The sequence below is a fragment of the Colius striatus genome, chromosome Z (assembly GCF_028858725.1).
Source record: "Colius striatus isolate bColStr4 chromosome Z, bColStr4.1.hap1, whole genome shotgun sequence".
Taxonomy (NCBI): Eukaryota; Metazoa; Chordata; class Aves; order Coliiformes; family Coliidae; genus Colius; species Colius striatus.
In genome coordinates this window covers 81,049,269-81,065,090 of record NC_084790.1, presented here as the reverse complement: position 1 = coordinate 81,065,090, position 15,822 = coordinate 81,049,269, and the positions used below count along the sequence as shown (strand labels likewise).

At 39.8% G+C, this 15,822-nt stretch overlaps 1 protein-coding gene across 2 annotated transcripts in view; it reads right to left on the bottom strand.

Moving 5' to 3' along the window:
- Window positions 1–14,514, bottom strand: part of PIK3C3 (phosphatidylinositol 3-kinase catalytic subunit type 3) — a 75,160-nt gene extending 60,646 nt beyond the window's left edge. For both annotated transcript variants that reach the window (XM_062018923.1, XM_062018924.1), the window contains exons 1-6: window positions 14,335–14,514; window positions 12,686–12,874; window positions 12,035–12,178; window positions 11,084–11,213; window positions 6,399–6,485; window positions 4,363–4,458 (exon numbers count right to left, since the gene is read on the bottom strand). In XM_062018923.1, coding sequence (XP_061874907.1) covers window positions 4,363–4,458; window positions 6,399–6,485; window positions 11,084–11,213; window positions 12,035–12,178; window positions 12,686–12,874; window positions 14,335–14,402 — 714 coding nt within the window. In that variant the 5' untranslated portion in view covers window positions 14,403–14,514. The remainder of the gene's footprint in view (window positions 1–4,362; window positions 4,459–6,398; window positions 6,486–11,083; window positions 11,214–12,034; window positions 12,179–12,685; window positions 12,875–14,334) is intronic.
- Between the last annotated feature and the right edge of the window lie 1,308 nt (window positions 14,515–15,822).

The window sequence follows — 15,822 nt, the reverse complement described above, 5'->3', positions numbered from 1 at the left end:
GTAGTGTTTTTTCCTGGGCCGGGTTTTGGTAGCGGGATGGAGCTACAGGGGTGGCTTCTTCAAACAAAGAGTGGCTAGAAGCTTCCCCTGTAGCTGACAGAGCTAGGGACAGTCAGTTCTAGGATGGATCTTGCAGCTGACCCAGGCCTGGTCAATTAGTGATGGAGGTAATGCCTGTGGGAATAACATATTTGAGAAGTTGTTGTGCAGTTGCAAAACTGCAGCAGCAACAGGGAGTGAGAATGTGAAAACATCTCCACAGACATGAAAGTCAGTGGAGAAGGAAGGGGATGAGGGTGCTTAGGCTCTGAAAGAAAGATTCCCCTGTGACCTCTGGTAAGGGCCATGGTGAGGCAGGTTGTCCCTCTGCAGTCCATGGAGGACCATGAGGAGCAGAAATCCACTCACAGCCTGTGGAGAAGCCCACACTGGAGTGGATGGATGCCTGAAGGAGGCTGTGACTCTGTGGGAAGCCCACCCTGGAGCCAGTTCCTGGCAGGATCTGGGAGTCTGTAGGGAAAGAGAAGCCCAGGCCAGACTATATTTGCTGTCAGGACTTGTGATCCCATGAGGGACCCAGGCTGGAGCAGTCTGTTCCTGAAGGACTGTTCTCTCCACAGGTAAGTCACGTTGGGGCGGTGTGTGAGGAGCTGCCCTGTGGCAGGTCCTGTGTTGGAGGAGGGTGTGAAGAACTGTAGCCCGTGGGAAGTGCCCACGCTGGAGAAGTTGGTGAGGGACTGTCTCCCATGGGAGGGACCCCACAGCGAAGCAATGGGAAGTGTGAGAAGTGCTCCCCCTGAGAAGCAGCAGTGGCAAATTCCATCTGTAATGAACTGACCATAACCTCCCATCCCCTATGCTGCTGGGGGAGAAGGAAGGGGAGTTCTTGGGAAGTTCTGGGGATTCTGTGATAATTCCCATGTCATGAGCTTTATTTCATGTCATGGAAGTTTTAAAAATACCTGATAACCTGCAACTGCTAAAAGTCATTAAATGTAGTCACAAGCACACAAACATAGTGCAGATACGGGGCTTTGAGCAACCTCTTCAGCCTGGAAATCTGCTCCCCTTGACTGCATGACATGCTAGCATACCCAGAACCTGAGAGGACCTGCTATTTTGCCACTGGGAAACAAAAGCATCTGCAATACTAAACAGCACTAACTTGTTTCATACTATTATGTTACAAAGCTTTAGAGGTATTTCACTACATTAGTCAGTTTGTGTGCCTTTATATAAATATTAAGAAACTGAAGAAAGTCAATAAAATTTGCAGAATTTTTCTGAACCACTAAGATTCTTCTGCACTTTCCTGAAAATCAGTTTCATGACATCTTATTACACACAAAGTACAAGGGCATCCAATTCTGCAGACACCACTTGTTTCACTCAAGCTGTGAAAAAGGCTGATCATTAGACTACTTTTTGATTTTAAATAAACCAGATGCAGAAGTACAATCAATTTATTGATTCAAACAAAGGTTTCACTTGAACTGTGCACACAAAGCATATTCATGATAAATGCTGGTGTTATTTCCACGTTGAAGTCTGCACATGGAATTTTTGCCTAAATCAAGAATCAGAAACAATGCTTTCATTACTAGTAGACTGCTATTCTTCACATCAGGAATGCTGTATTAAAATTAACTTTGAAGAGAGAACATGGAAAGAGCTGCTATCACTTCATTGTAATTGAATGCTGAGTCAAAGAATCTCCAATTCTATCAGCTACTGTTTAACAGGCTAGTTCTTCGTAAACACTTGAAAACAAATTTATCAACAAAACTGTGACAAGTAATCTCCACTTCAACTATCGGTCACAGGTAGGTGACAACAGAACCTACTTTCATTAGACTCAGTACAGTGGATTGGTGATGCTGGATACTTACACTATACACTGTAATTGGAAGCATGACAAAACTGAGAAGACAGGCATTAATTTATGTACCACTTCCTATTGCTGCCAGAAAAGGGTCAAGAACTTGAAACAAGCTTACTTGTCACAGGAGAGGCTGCACCTCAAGTGCTGTGTTCAGTGTTGGGCCCCTCACTACAAGAGGGTCATTGAGGTTCTGCAGTTTGTCCAGATATGGGCACCAGAGCTGGGGAAGGGTCTAGAGTCCAAGTGTTACCATGAGCTGCTGAAGGACCTGGAAGGGTTCAGCCTGGAGAAGAGGAGGCTCAGGAGAGACGTTGAGCACTCTCTACAACTACCTGAAAGGAGGTTGTAGTGAGGGGGAGGCCAGACTCTCATCCCATAAAGTGAGTGATAGGACAATAAGAAATGGCCTTAAATTACTCCACAGGAGGTTTAAATTGGATATAAGAAATTGTTTTTCACTGAGAGGGTTGTTTGACATGGTCAAGCACTGCTCAGGGAGGTGGTGGTGTCCCCATCTCTGGAGATATTGAAAAGCTGTGTAACTGAGGTGCTGAGGGACATAGGTTAGCAGTGGGCTTGGCAATGTGAGGCGAGTGGTAGGGCTCAAAGTTATCTTAAAGGTCTTTTCCAGCCAAAGTGATTCTATTCAAAGCTATTCTAAATTCAAAAAGGCCTGCAAAGGTGTGGAGAGGTGCCGGTGTCAACTAGTCTTCAAAAAGAAAAACAACAGACCTAACCTAGACATCTGCCTAAGGTACAGTTTCACAAAAAAACTAAACAAGAACCCCCAAAGAACAAACGAAACACCCCTCTGATAAAAAAACCTAACCTCTCCCCCAAAAATAAACCAATGAACAACCACCCCCGCATAAATAAAAAAAAATACAAAATATCAAAGAGAAAAAAAAGCCATCAAACCCACAAAAAAACACCGCAACAAAATCCACAAAACTCTCTTCCCCAAAACACACCTCAGATATTTGTCCCAGGTTGTGGGAGGAGACAGTAAGTTCCACATGGAACCGCTATTTCCTCCAGAAGCATTACAAATGCAGATACAACTACATGGGATATGTGGACAGAGTATGGACATCTGCACTATTTTTATATCATGTCTACAAGACACAGTTCTGAGAAGGGCTCAGAAGATTTGTTAAACAGCCACTCATTTTCATTGTGAATACAGCAGTTCATTTTTCAAGCATTCACAAGCTTTATCTTGCAAATTCAGATCTGTGCCTTCTCAGATTTTTTTTTTTGTGGAATTCTGCTTTTTGTAATTTGTTACTACACTTTTTGCTACCTTAAAAAATATTAAGTTAGATCACAATTCTTCTGTCCAGATCAACTGCTAATATCACATGCATAGAAATACTTGTAATCTGTTTTCCATTCTAATAACAAACTGGTACAGAATTACAGATTTTGAAAAAAAATTTAGAATACATGCTCCTTAAAGTTAGTGCCTCTGATCTAAACAGGTCTCCAGTCTCCTACCTTCTTTCTCTTTCCCATAAAGCTGCCTTATTCAGTAATATTCTGACTTCTCTGAGTCTAAAAATGCTGAATATTTTGAGGCAATTACTGACAATTTTTTTTTAAAAAAGGCAAATTATAGATTTTTTCCTCTTTCAGTATGTCTTTCCACCATACACAGGTTCATAAAAAGCACTAATAATTCCTCTCAATGCCATGGAATCACATAATCTTAAGGGTTGGAAAGGATCTTGAGAGGATCATCTTGTCCAACCTCCCTGTCTGAGCAGGACCACCTAGAGTAGGTCACACGGGAACTCGTCCACATGGGTTTTGAATGTCTCCAGAGAAGGAGACTCCACAACCCACCTGAGCAGCCTGTTCCTGTGCTCCTTCACCTGAACAGTGATGTTTATTAAGGTCACTGTTAACCCTTTGTTCCATTAAATCCAGACTCATAAAAAACTTTGAAGTCACTGCTTTGGAGATCTATTTTGTAAAAAGGACAAAAAGACAGAAGACACTGCAATCTAGAAGTCTTTTGCTTAATTGACTTCCAAAGTATTTTCAGCATGAAACACTAAACTTCTGTATTTGTTCACTTTACAGAAAACGTTCACCAGCAGAGTTCCTGTGCAAAGTTTTAATAACTTACCTTTTATGAAGTTACCAATCAATATAGGTACATTTCTTCCTGATCTAAGACATAATTCTACAGTTACTTTCAAAGTACTGCTGGATGACTGAAGGAACCATAAATCAAAAAGTTTTTAATCACTCACACTTATTAAATTCTGTAAACTTGAACTGCATTACACAAATGATTTACTTTTGCAATCTTTTTGTATCTATGCCATTTGATTTGTATATACATAAACAGTTGCCACTGACAGCTGCCTGCCACTCTCCTGCGGCAGAATATTTCATCTCAGCAGAAAAACCTATCCATTTTCAGTGCATAAGTTGCTCTTTAAAGATGATCATAAAGCCTGCAAGGCACATACCTTTTCGTAGTAAACTATTCCATATTCTTTATCGTCACACTTGACGCAACGGAACTCAATCATCAGGTACATAAAATTCGAACTTCGTTTTTCCCTCTGAGAAGAGAACCACCACAGATGTGTACCATGTCTTAAAGCATATCAATTTTCAACATTCTCCGTACAGCAATTACTCTACTTCCTTTGTGCTGTAACTGATTAATTAGATTATCAGTTGCTGCAGTAATTATTCAGTTAATCGTTTCATAGAACTACTTGAAACCGTATCACCTTCTTCCTGACATTCTGACTTCCTTATATTCCCATTTTATGATAAATGTCCACATGTAACAGATAATATTACATTGCTTTTGTAAGTGGCTTGCAACTGTGGACTGAAAGTCTGCAAAAAGGCAATGAAGACTAGTTGACACCTGGAGTTTTTAATGGTTTTAAAAAACAAGACAACACAAAATTAAGCATGTCAAAAACCAGAAGATAAAAAAAAAAAAATCATAGTTTTAGATAAACCATGAAAGAGACAAAATAAACTTGGGCTACAAGATTAGATTTGCAGCTCATTCGGCTTCAGAGGAAGACTTGCTCTTGCATGCCTTTTTGAAAGGCTTTACCTAGAAAAAGTGCTAAGAATTTTTAAATCTAGGTGCAAATCAGGAACATATATTTGATAAAGAAAATAAATATCCCCTTTAATAACAAGCAACCCAAGCTTTTTTTCCTTGTATTAACAGTGCATTAACGTTCCAGCAAGGCAAAGTGGTTCTGCACTTAAGGTATGGCTCTAGAAATCTGGAATTTTTAGTTATCTCTATTTTTACAGAAAGGGAATAAATTAAAAAGAAAAAGAGTATAAGCTGAATTCCAAAACAAACAAAAAGTCATAAAGGTTCATAAAAACATTAGTTCAAAAAGAATCTGATTCTGAAAGGTGTAGTAACAAAAGCCTGAGAGTGCAAAGCAGAAAACAACAGAGTTCTGTTGAGCAAGACAAGTATAATCAACTAATACTTTTGGGGTGATTCAGATATTTAATTCCCAGATTTTCAAGAAAATATTCATTCAAAGCCTTCAACTTGTTTGTTTGTTTTTTTTTTCTTAGTACCCAAAATCAGAACCAATCAAGCTTAGGGGGTCTCAAGCAACAAACAGATTATGTCCAGAAAGTTTCCGCTCACAAGATAAATCCTAGTGTTAAATTGGTTATTTGTAACAGCATTTGTTCCAAGCTATTCCAAATTCTTAATTAACTGTCTTTCATGATCACGTTCACCTGATGCTGAAAACTTGACAAAATGACAGCTGTCTATTCTGGTGCATGAAAATATGGGCATGAGACAACATGTCCTTGTAGCCCAGAAAACCAATCACATCTTGGGCTGCAACAAAAGCAGTGTGGCCAGCAGGCTGAGGGAGGTGGTTCTGCCCCTCTGCTCTGGCAAGACACATTCAACTCTAAGGCTCTCAACATAAGAAAGACATGAAGCTGCTAGAGAGAGTCCAGTGGAGGCCACAAAGATGATCACAGGAACAGAACACATGTCCTATGAAGAAACATTGAGGTGGGGTTGTGTTCAGTTTGTAAATACTTTAAGAAAGCTTATAAGAAAGACGGGGACAGACTTCTCAGCAGGGTCTATTGTGGTAAGAGGAGTAAGAGGGGAGACTCAGAGCATACAAGGAAGAAATTTTTTACAGTGAGAGTGGTGAAGAACTGAAACAGGTTGCCCAGAGGTGGCAGATGCCCCATTCCTAGAAACATTCCAGGTCAGGTTGGTCAGGCTCTGTGTACTTGATACAGTTGAAGATGTCCCAGCTCTCTGTGGGAGGCTTGGACTAGAGGACCTTTAAAGATCCTTTCCAACCTACTCTATGATTCCCATTACCAATAAAGTAAATAAACTTTTCTTTCTCTTTTATCATATGAACCAGCAGCTGATGCAAAATAGGACTAGCCCTTAGAATTAGTCTCCTAAGAAAGCAAAAGTTCCATATAAGTAAGATAAAAAGTATTACAAGTCTGATGTGTAACGACTTACCTCATTGATCATTTCTATTTCTCTAAAGGTCAATCTGTCCAGCCAGTCCACTTTTACCATGTGACCTTGCCGATGAGACTTAGTGAGCTGTATGAAAAAACACAAAATGGGAACACTTAAATTGGTCAGAGCAAGAAAATTAGTATTAAAGTTGTAATTCAGCAGAGACACATGAAATCAATGGAAAAAATAAACTGGAAAAAATGCTACAGAAAACACACAGCAGAGACATGTAAACAGTTAAGTCATATCATGAAAATAATTACATCTCAAATATCATTCACAAAGGCAAAAACCATATTCCAAGCACATCACCCTTTCATTTTTAGCATATTAAAAACAGGAACTTATTTTCTAAGCACAGCCACATAACAGTACAAAAAAAAAAAAAGAAACGACTTTGTTAAGTTCCATATTAACTTACCAAGCCAAACAGAAAGAAGATATTTCAAACACTATTGAATAATTCTATCCTTGCTAGCCTTACCCGATCAAGTTTTCATACTGGGGCTTATACACGGCAGAAGGTCAACTGAAGACCTAATGGAAGTCAGAAAGCTTGCTCCCTTTCAGTAATTTCAAAAGTAGTTCAGTTTTTACTCCAACATCTACATATTGTTGATCAACTGCCCCTTCATATCTAACAGCAAACCATCTTGCTTGTTCACTTTCCACAAAGGGACCTCTTACTGTTAAAAACAAGTTCATTGGGTTTTTTTTTTCCTCTCTTATTCACCTCCCCAAAGTTTCACTTAGTGTCACAGTCCAACAACAAGTTGGACACTGGTTCCTGCCTCCAAGCAGGAAACAATTATTCTTGATTAATTTAGTTTTCTCATACACTTGATGTCAGAAAGAGTTGGAATACAATACAGCCCATGCCATGGCCACTGTGTCCTCTAATAATTTGAATTCACTTCAGAAATTTGTTAACTAATTCAGCTTTTCTGATGCTCAGTTCTTGGAGATTCAAAATTTTCCATTGAATATTGGGAGAAAAACCCTATCTTCTGCTTTTAAACTTGTTTCCAGATTTGCTAGGAACTGGTAATTTCAAGAAGCACTAAACAGTAAATTACCAATAAGCATCTGATGCCCTTTTTTTCTGAACACGTTCCACAAAACTGTAATTGATTAGCAACTAAAGCATATGATTCACCTAATACCTTTTTAGGCTATAGTCCGCAGAGTAGCTTGCCAGAAGTAGTAAGATTTTGATATAAACTTCGAAGACCACTGCAACTCCTAAGAATTCATTAACTCCATCAGATTATACTACGAGCTTTGAAATTTACTTTGTCTTCAGTAAACTCTGTGACAGCTAATCCTCAAATTAGCTTCAATCAACTTCAGAAACTTAATAGTACAAAAGGAAAATGAAAGGCAGAGGTGGCAGAGGCAAAGTATTTGATTACTTCATAACATTTCAGTAACCAAAGTGTAGAAACAGAGTCTTTAACTTCTTTCAACTTATCATCAGAATTATAAACACAAGCACAAAACAGTACTAATGTTGCTATTTTATGTTCTATTTTGCAGTCAGTTCATCAAATTCTATCTCAGCAATGTTACAAAATAGTGTGCCAGGATAACACAAGACTTGCCCTTTGTATGTGGACATGTTCCTATGTGACCTGATCTATGTGAACCTGCTTCTGCAGGGAAGTTGGACTAGATGATCTCTAAAGGTCCCTTCCAACCCCTACCATTCTATGACTCTATGTGACCTTATTATTTCAAAGATAAAGAGAATCAGCAGCGTGTAGACTAGTTGTAATCCAAAACGCTGTTTCAGGTAGGATGGACATCATAAATGAATCCATTCACAAATGTCTTGCCTAGTTCAGAATCTTTTCATCCTTAGTCATAAAGAAATTCCTTTTCCTTACATGTCCATCACTTTAACCACTTCTAGATTACTCCTTACTTTTTCTTTTTTGTAAATCTAACAAATATATTATTTTTTACTGAATGCTGCCTTCTTATTTCCAGTACTTTAAATCATCAGATTTTTCAGAACACTACATATTGACATCCAGCATTGATACAGAGATTTAGGACAGCACTTAGCAAAGCCTTGGCAAAATAAAAACATTATTTAGATATGTTGGTCACAAATTCTTAGTTCATTTTCTTGTTCACTGCACTAGAGAATAAAGAGAAAAGTCATTCTGTATGTTTCACAGGAAAATTGTTAGTCTCTTAAACCTGCAAACTTAAACCTCCCTTATAGGAAAAGTTATAATACAGTAACTAGCTAGGCCTGCATCCAAGACCCAGAAGATATGTAGGTATATATATATAACATGAAGAACTGTTGCCTTGGATTAATATTCAGAGCTTAAAATAAGATAGAAGTTTCCCTTCAGGAAAAGAAGCATTTATCATCTGCTACTAAATAAGAGGCATCCCTTTAGGTACTATTGTTGTTATCTAATTTCATTCAGCCAGCAGGTGTGAGGGAAATGAATGGATAGAAAAAAACCTTAAGAGTACTTTAAGTAGAATAAATTCATGCATCATTTATGGGAGAAATATCTTAATATCATTAATATTTGAGAGTACTAAGGTATTCCAAACTCTACCCATCAATATTCCTTAGTAAAGGAAAAACTTGCACTGATAGTGACCACAGGGATACAAAGGTATGGATTTTTCCATCACTAGCAATTTCACAAGCAACATTCACATAGTCTGTAAGTGCACAACCATAAAGCACCTCCACATGAAGTGACAGACTTGCCAGGGTATCAAAAGGTAAAAGGATGCAACTACTTCAAGAGGCAGACACTGATTTTATGCATATTCCCTACAATAAATATCACAGGCATACACATAAATTCAGAAGGATGTCAAGAAAATAAAAAGATATCTTTTAGATGGAGAAAAAGGACCTTTAGCAAGCTCTTCTCAAAAGTTACTTACAATGTGGAGGAATCTAATTTGACCTCTGGTATCAGATATGAATCATTAGCATAACACTTATAAATGGTAAGTTTGTTGAATAAACAAAAAAAAATCCACAAGTGCAAAAAAGTGAACACAAACTAACCTTGTATTTAATTAGTCCTACTCCTCTTACCTACATTTAACTATACTTTCACATACAGTAGTGTCAGGAGACACTCAACAACAGATAAGCAAGTCAGAGAAACTGAAGCTGATTATGTCCAAACAATGGCTATTTAGAAATGGCACATCACAAAAACTTCTGCTTAAACAACTGTGCAAATGAAAGTTCCCACATACTATCCAGAAATCCTATTCACTTTGCTAGCACCTGATGGTAAAACATTTTTTTAAATGAATACAATATTAGTGAAAACACTCTTGCCTTTCAGAAATTAGTATTTCCAAAAACAGCTTTCAGAAGAGAAGAATGCTGGCAGTGATGTCATAAGCTTTCCATTAGCCAATAACTAGAACTCCCAGTTGAGATGGTGAAAGGAGAATTCCCTCCTCTTCCTCAGAGGCTTTGAACCCTCACTTTCCATGTGGCAAAAGAACAAGCTAGAAAGCGTTCACGTATTTTATGACTGAAATATCTGTATTATTTGTATTTTTTCAGCTAGGGAGCAAAGGAGTGAAAGGAAGAAGAGAAAAAACACACTGGTAGAGTATGATCATGTTTGCATAACAGAACTGACATGAAAGGGAAGGCCTATGCTCTAAAACCCTTTCTAAAAGACCCACTGCCTACATCATGTAACCATTTCATGAATCATGAACAAGCCTAGATTCAGATAGCCTTGAGCATGATTATTCAAGCTTCCTTTAGCTAGAAGAGATTTATTCAATAAGGATCAAGAAATAGGACATCTTCAGTAGCAAAAAGATTTAATGAGTTTGCCATTATAAATTCAAAGTGGATCAGACTAATAAAAGAAAGATCCTAAATGAAAGTTTATTGCTGTTGCAAGCCTCTAGATGAGAAAATGGACACATTCATGGCATTGGGCCTATCTTTCACAAAAGTGAGGAAGAAAACTAGGAGACCAAGATTAAAAAGAAGGTACACAAAGTGAGTTGAGCCACATGGCAAGCTTACCTGAAGAAAGAGGCAGAACTGAGTAAAACAGTTCAATAACTAACTTTTACTGATCAATTTCAGAAGTAATTTTAATAGCAAAAATATAATCTGCCATCAAGCTAGCAGACAAAAATACTAACATATACACATATCCACGAGCTTAAATGAATGAAACTTTGATTAATTTCTGCAGTTCTCAGATTCTTTCTAGTGTAGAGGAACACCACATGTGTCTGAAGACCACATCAGATAGCCTTAAATCTAAAGGATGGCTACTGAGAGAAACCAGGCTGTTGTCAGAAGTTACTCTTCAGAGCTGCTCTTACTGAACCTGATGGAATTCTGGCTTCAAGCGTCTTCAAAGCATGTTCACATTGTCATTCTTTACAAAGAATTATGATGTTAAGTTGCTAAAACAGAATGCTACAAATATTGAAAAGTATGTCCCCTTATAAAAAATACTTCAGAAGCAAATGAGTAACATCTAATTTATTTGTATAAATCCTCTGAAAACCTAAATCATCTAAACAAAGGTGATAGTTTTCACCTGAGAAAATATGAGAAGGCTATCTTCAAGAAAGCCTGGCTTCATTTCACTCCAGCAAAAGTGCATATTTTTTGTAAGCATCTTGAAGGTTACTTGCTTTTCTATTACCTTTGCCAAGCGGCTCATCTGATCCTCAGAGACTGTGCTGCTGGTTCTCCCAGGAGTTTTGGTGGGCTCTGAGCCATCAGCTTCTACGTTGGGCCAGACTTTCAAATCATGCATTCCTTGACGAAACATACTGCAGGGAAAAATGCAGAATCACTTCAATAAATTCAAAATAACGCCACTGTTAGGAACAAAAGCACAGCAGCAGCTCCAAGAAATGAAATAGCTTACTTCACCAAACATACAAACATGTACTGCTATGCAAAATTTAACTGAGCTGCAAAAGTGCCTTGCACCTTCTACAGCTTCTACTTTCACTAACACATAGAGTTTAGAAGAAAACAAAGAGAGCTTGACATAAGTTTATTTGGCAAGTGGAAGAAAAACAGGTAATTCTGAAAGTCAGTGGGGCGATACAAACTGAGGACTGAGCTTAGCCTTCACAGTTTTATTATTTGCAATGAAGCTGGTGCTATTCCTCTTGACTTGCAAATTGTAACACTGACTTTAGGTCTGATAGAAAAATACTCAGCTAAAAAACTACCCAAGTTTCCCTTTAAAACCAACTGATAAAAAGCAGCCTTCTGAGCAGCCAAACTACCAAAAAAAAAACCTCCAAAAACCCAAAACCAACAAACCACCACACACACAATCCTCCACACACCATTTTCTTCACCTATGCTTGAAATTGAATTAGTAACTGAAAATGTGCATTACCTTTAAAAAAACCCTTGAATTTAAGTGTTACAGAAGAGAAGACTCTGTATTAAAACAATGTAGCATGTATGAAGTTACATTTGGGAAGAAACAAACTATCCATGTATCTGACTTTTCAAGAACAAAACTGTTAAGCTGGTTTAAAAAAAACAAGTTTTCAAAGTAAGTTTCTTGTACACTGCTATGTTACTACTCACAAGTGAGCTTCAAATCTATACACAAGAAAACGCAGTATACCCATATTTCCCAAAGAGCGAGACCGTTGTTCCTCCCACAGGAACTGCTTTACCAGGTCCATACACGTCCCAGATGGTCAGGGCCACCTGCGCATTGCGAGGTAAGTCTGGGTACTTCACAGGCAGTTTCAGCCATTCATTCCAGCTGCAGAAAAACACTTCTCATTAGTCATAAAACTCTGGAATTCAAGTTACTCTCTATTAAGTTTATACAACACTGATTCTCCTTGGTATATTAATTTGTAAGGATACATGGACTACTTTCCTGAGTTCAACCATTCAGATAGCCTCGAGCATGATTAAAGGCTAGAGACTAAATGGAAAACAGTCTGGCTTGATGACTAAGAACCAAAGATCAGTCTGTCCAGTAAACAGAATGAAAACATCCTAGTCCAGGCCCCAGAAGTTATTTAAGTAGCGAGCAATGCCTAAACACCCAAGTAACAATCACTTACACATCACACTAAAAGGTTGGTTTGTGCTGTCAGGGTAACACTAAATAACCACACAGACATTTGAAGAAATGTAAGTTACTTGAAGAAGATTACAGAAAACAATTCTTTCTGACAGAAATGACATCCATACAAGTCTATTTATATAACTTCATGTCCCAGTAAGTAAGAAGTATATGAAATGAAAGGCAGTCACTTACTTCCACCTAGTGCTAAAAGCCTTGTAGGAAGTTCTAACTGGAAGAGCGAGAGGCTTCCCTTCTGCAAACACCTGACAAGTTACATACAAGTCAGAGCAAGTTTCTTGATACAGTCCTGAGAATTTCAGCATGGGATCTTCCAAAAGTGCTTTGTAACTCTTCTGTTCTCTTTTCCCTTCCAGACTGCCACTGCAGGGGGGAGTGGAGGGAAGAGAAAAAAAAAAAAAAAACAAACATAAATCAAAATTTTATCTATATTAAAACTCCTATTCCATTTCCATGGCTTATATTTAGATTACTCAGTACTGAGGCTATCCTCACTTTGCTTTACTAGCCAGTGTATCAGAGGTGAACTCAGGATGAAATGCTGAACAAAAGTAGAATTTACTGCTATGCAGATTTACAGGTGGCATGGAAAGGCAGAGAAGGGATGAATGACTTGTTTGCCTTTTCAGTGGAGAGAACTTCTTGAAGTACAATGTGTAGATTCTCAGACAGCATCAAATGAGATGACACACATTGCTATTACTAAAACACCTAAACAAACATCTGATTACACAAGCTCAACTAATCAGATTGTTTAAATGAAACTTGCTTAAATTCCTGCAACAATGTGTACAATGCTAGTGCTAAGAGTACACCAAAGGAAGGTCTAAGGCCTCAACCGTACTGTGATGAAAACAACCATGCATAATAAGTAGCTGACTGTGGATGTATATCTGAACACACACAAAAAAGGGAATTGTGGTGATAGGAAAACATGTAAGATCAATCTTTTGGCAAACAAGAATCTACCTGTATCACAATAACACTCCAGATTTTTCATTCAGAAGTTAATCAAGTCCTGAATAACTTCCCTAAGTCTTCAAAAACAAATGCAATATACCATAGTCCAGCAGCATTAGCTATGTCTTTAGATCCAGACACGCCATTCCTACAGAAACTTATATATTTTATTGCTGTGATACAGAAAAAAACCCATAAACTTAAACATTTAAAAAATGAATACATTTGTGTGTGATAAAAACCAGCTTCAACAAGAGTGCTTGCACATACCCAGTTAGGAACATATTTATGTGCTGCAGCATCTATATCTGCCTATAACAAAGTATCGGACTAACAGCAACTTGTTTCCAAAGCAGCGCGCAAATAAGTAGGAAAGAGAGTGCCGACAGTTTCTCTCTTCCTCCGAATACGGAGGGGGAAGCAGAGCTGTGACACCAGCAGATGAAAGGCTACCAGCAGCACTAGTGCTGAACTGACAGATAGTCTTTGCCTTAGAGCACTGTACCACACCGCGGGACTCAAGGCCGTGAATGTCTGTATGAAGTTTAGAGCCAAGCTCACAACTCCGACATTGCCGCTGTCACGGCCCCGTGCCCGGCAGTGGGGACGCTCCCCGGGACGCGGCCGCGCTGCCCCCCGCCCGGCAGCCCCGAGGGAAACGGGAGGCGGCTCCCAGGAACTCCCAGGGCTGGTGAGGGGACGCCCACGGGGAAGCCAGGATTCGGGACCCAGCACAGCTCCGGCGAGCGGGCGGCCGGACGGGCCTACTCCGAGGCAGCAGGAGCCGGTCCGCCTCCCACACAGCCGCGGCCGCACGCAGCGGGGCAGGAGGGTGCTGCCAGTCCCCGGCCCGCTTCACTTACATCTTCAGCTGCACGTTAATGTCCAGGTCGCAGCTATAAACGTAATAAAGCTTCTCTGTCTCGCCCATGGCTGCTGCTGCTGCCGCTGCTACCGCGAATACCCGGCTGCCGCTGCAGTGGTGCCCGCGGTCTCCAACGCAAGAACCCGCGGACAGCAGCACCGGACCGGACTGCCTCGGCCCCACGAACCGCCTCGCTCTGAGCATGCGCCGCAGCCGCCATTTTGCTTAAGGGAGGAAGGAGCGGAATGCTACAGCCTCCCTTGCAAGGGCCCTTTACCGAAATGGCCGCCAGCCGAACCCTCTCTCACTGTCATGGCTGTCACCACCTGTACGGCACACAAGATGGCTGCTCCCATGAGAGGCGTGTCAAGATGGCTGCTTCCACAGCTGAGTGTGAGATGGTTGCTCGTCGCGGCTTGAGAGCAGAAAAGGCAGGGCCGCTGTCACCAGAGCGATGTGCTTGAAGGTTTCGGGGTTCTGACTCCTGTTTCGTGTCAGAAGGTTCAGCACCACCGGGATTTCACAGAAGCATCTCTCCACTTTGCAGCCAAATGCTTTGTCTTTGAAACCCTTCTGTTACAAAAAATGGGTTTGGAAGAGACTCTCCTACACTCCATTGAGTATTAGAAAGTAAGCATTCCCTTCCTACAGTGCTGGGTGCATGGGAGGTCTCTCTTTCTAATGCCAGCACACCAAGAGGCAGAACGCACCCTATTTCCATTTAAGGAAATAAACTCCCTATTCTCACCTACCTAATGCAATGCAGGGTGATGTTTAGCAGGAATTGGATCCGGAGTTGAGGATCGTGGTCATATATGTTTAGCATGTTCTCCTTCTAGTTCATTATCATACTTAGGGGTGTTAAAGAGGTGTTAACTAATATTAATTTCTCAGTTAATGAAGCAAAGATCTCACTCTGGACACTGAGGCCTTGCTGAAATTGTTTCAAAGTTATCTATCTGATCTGTCCCATGATTTATATCTAAACTCTAATTGTCCTGCAGCTGTAAAGCTCCCACCATTGGCTGTTTATCATGCTGATTTTGCAGTCTCCCACTTGAGGGTATCCACACGACATGTCAGCAGCACTGGCACTTTTGGAACTTTAAACTCCTTTCTTGAAATTCTCTCATCATTCCATGTCCCATTCATGCTTGTAGATGGGGAGTCTTAAATCTCTGGCATCTAGTATCACCTAAGCAAAGAAGAATAAAACATATGTGACGCTGTTAACACTTCTATGCCCTTGTTACAGTGTGGTCTACTTCTGTGAGGCATGGAAACTGTGTACTTCAAATTTCCCTAGGGACAGTCAGGTAATTTTAAGGATTATGCCTTTATTTTACTGATTCCTCTGAAGTAGGCTAAGCAGAAGTGGCAGTTGCCTTCTACCACCATGCAGCAAACACATGCAGGATGTGGATATTGCTGGTTGATCACTGAAGTCGTCATGGTGATTTTATCGCAAGTCTCACTATGCTTAATT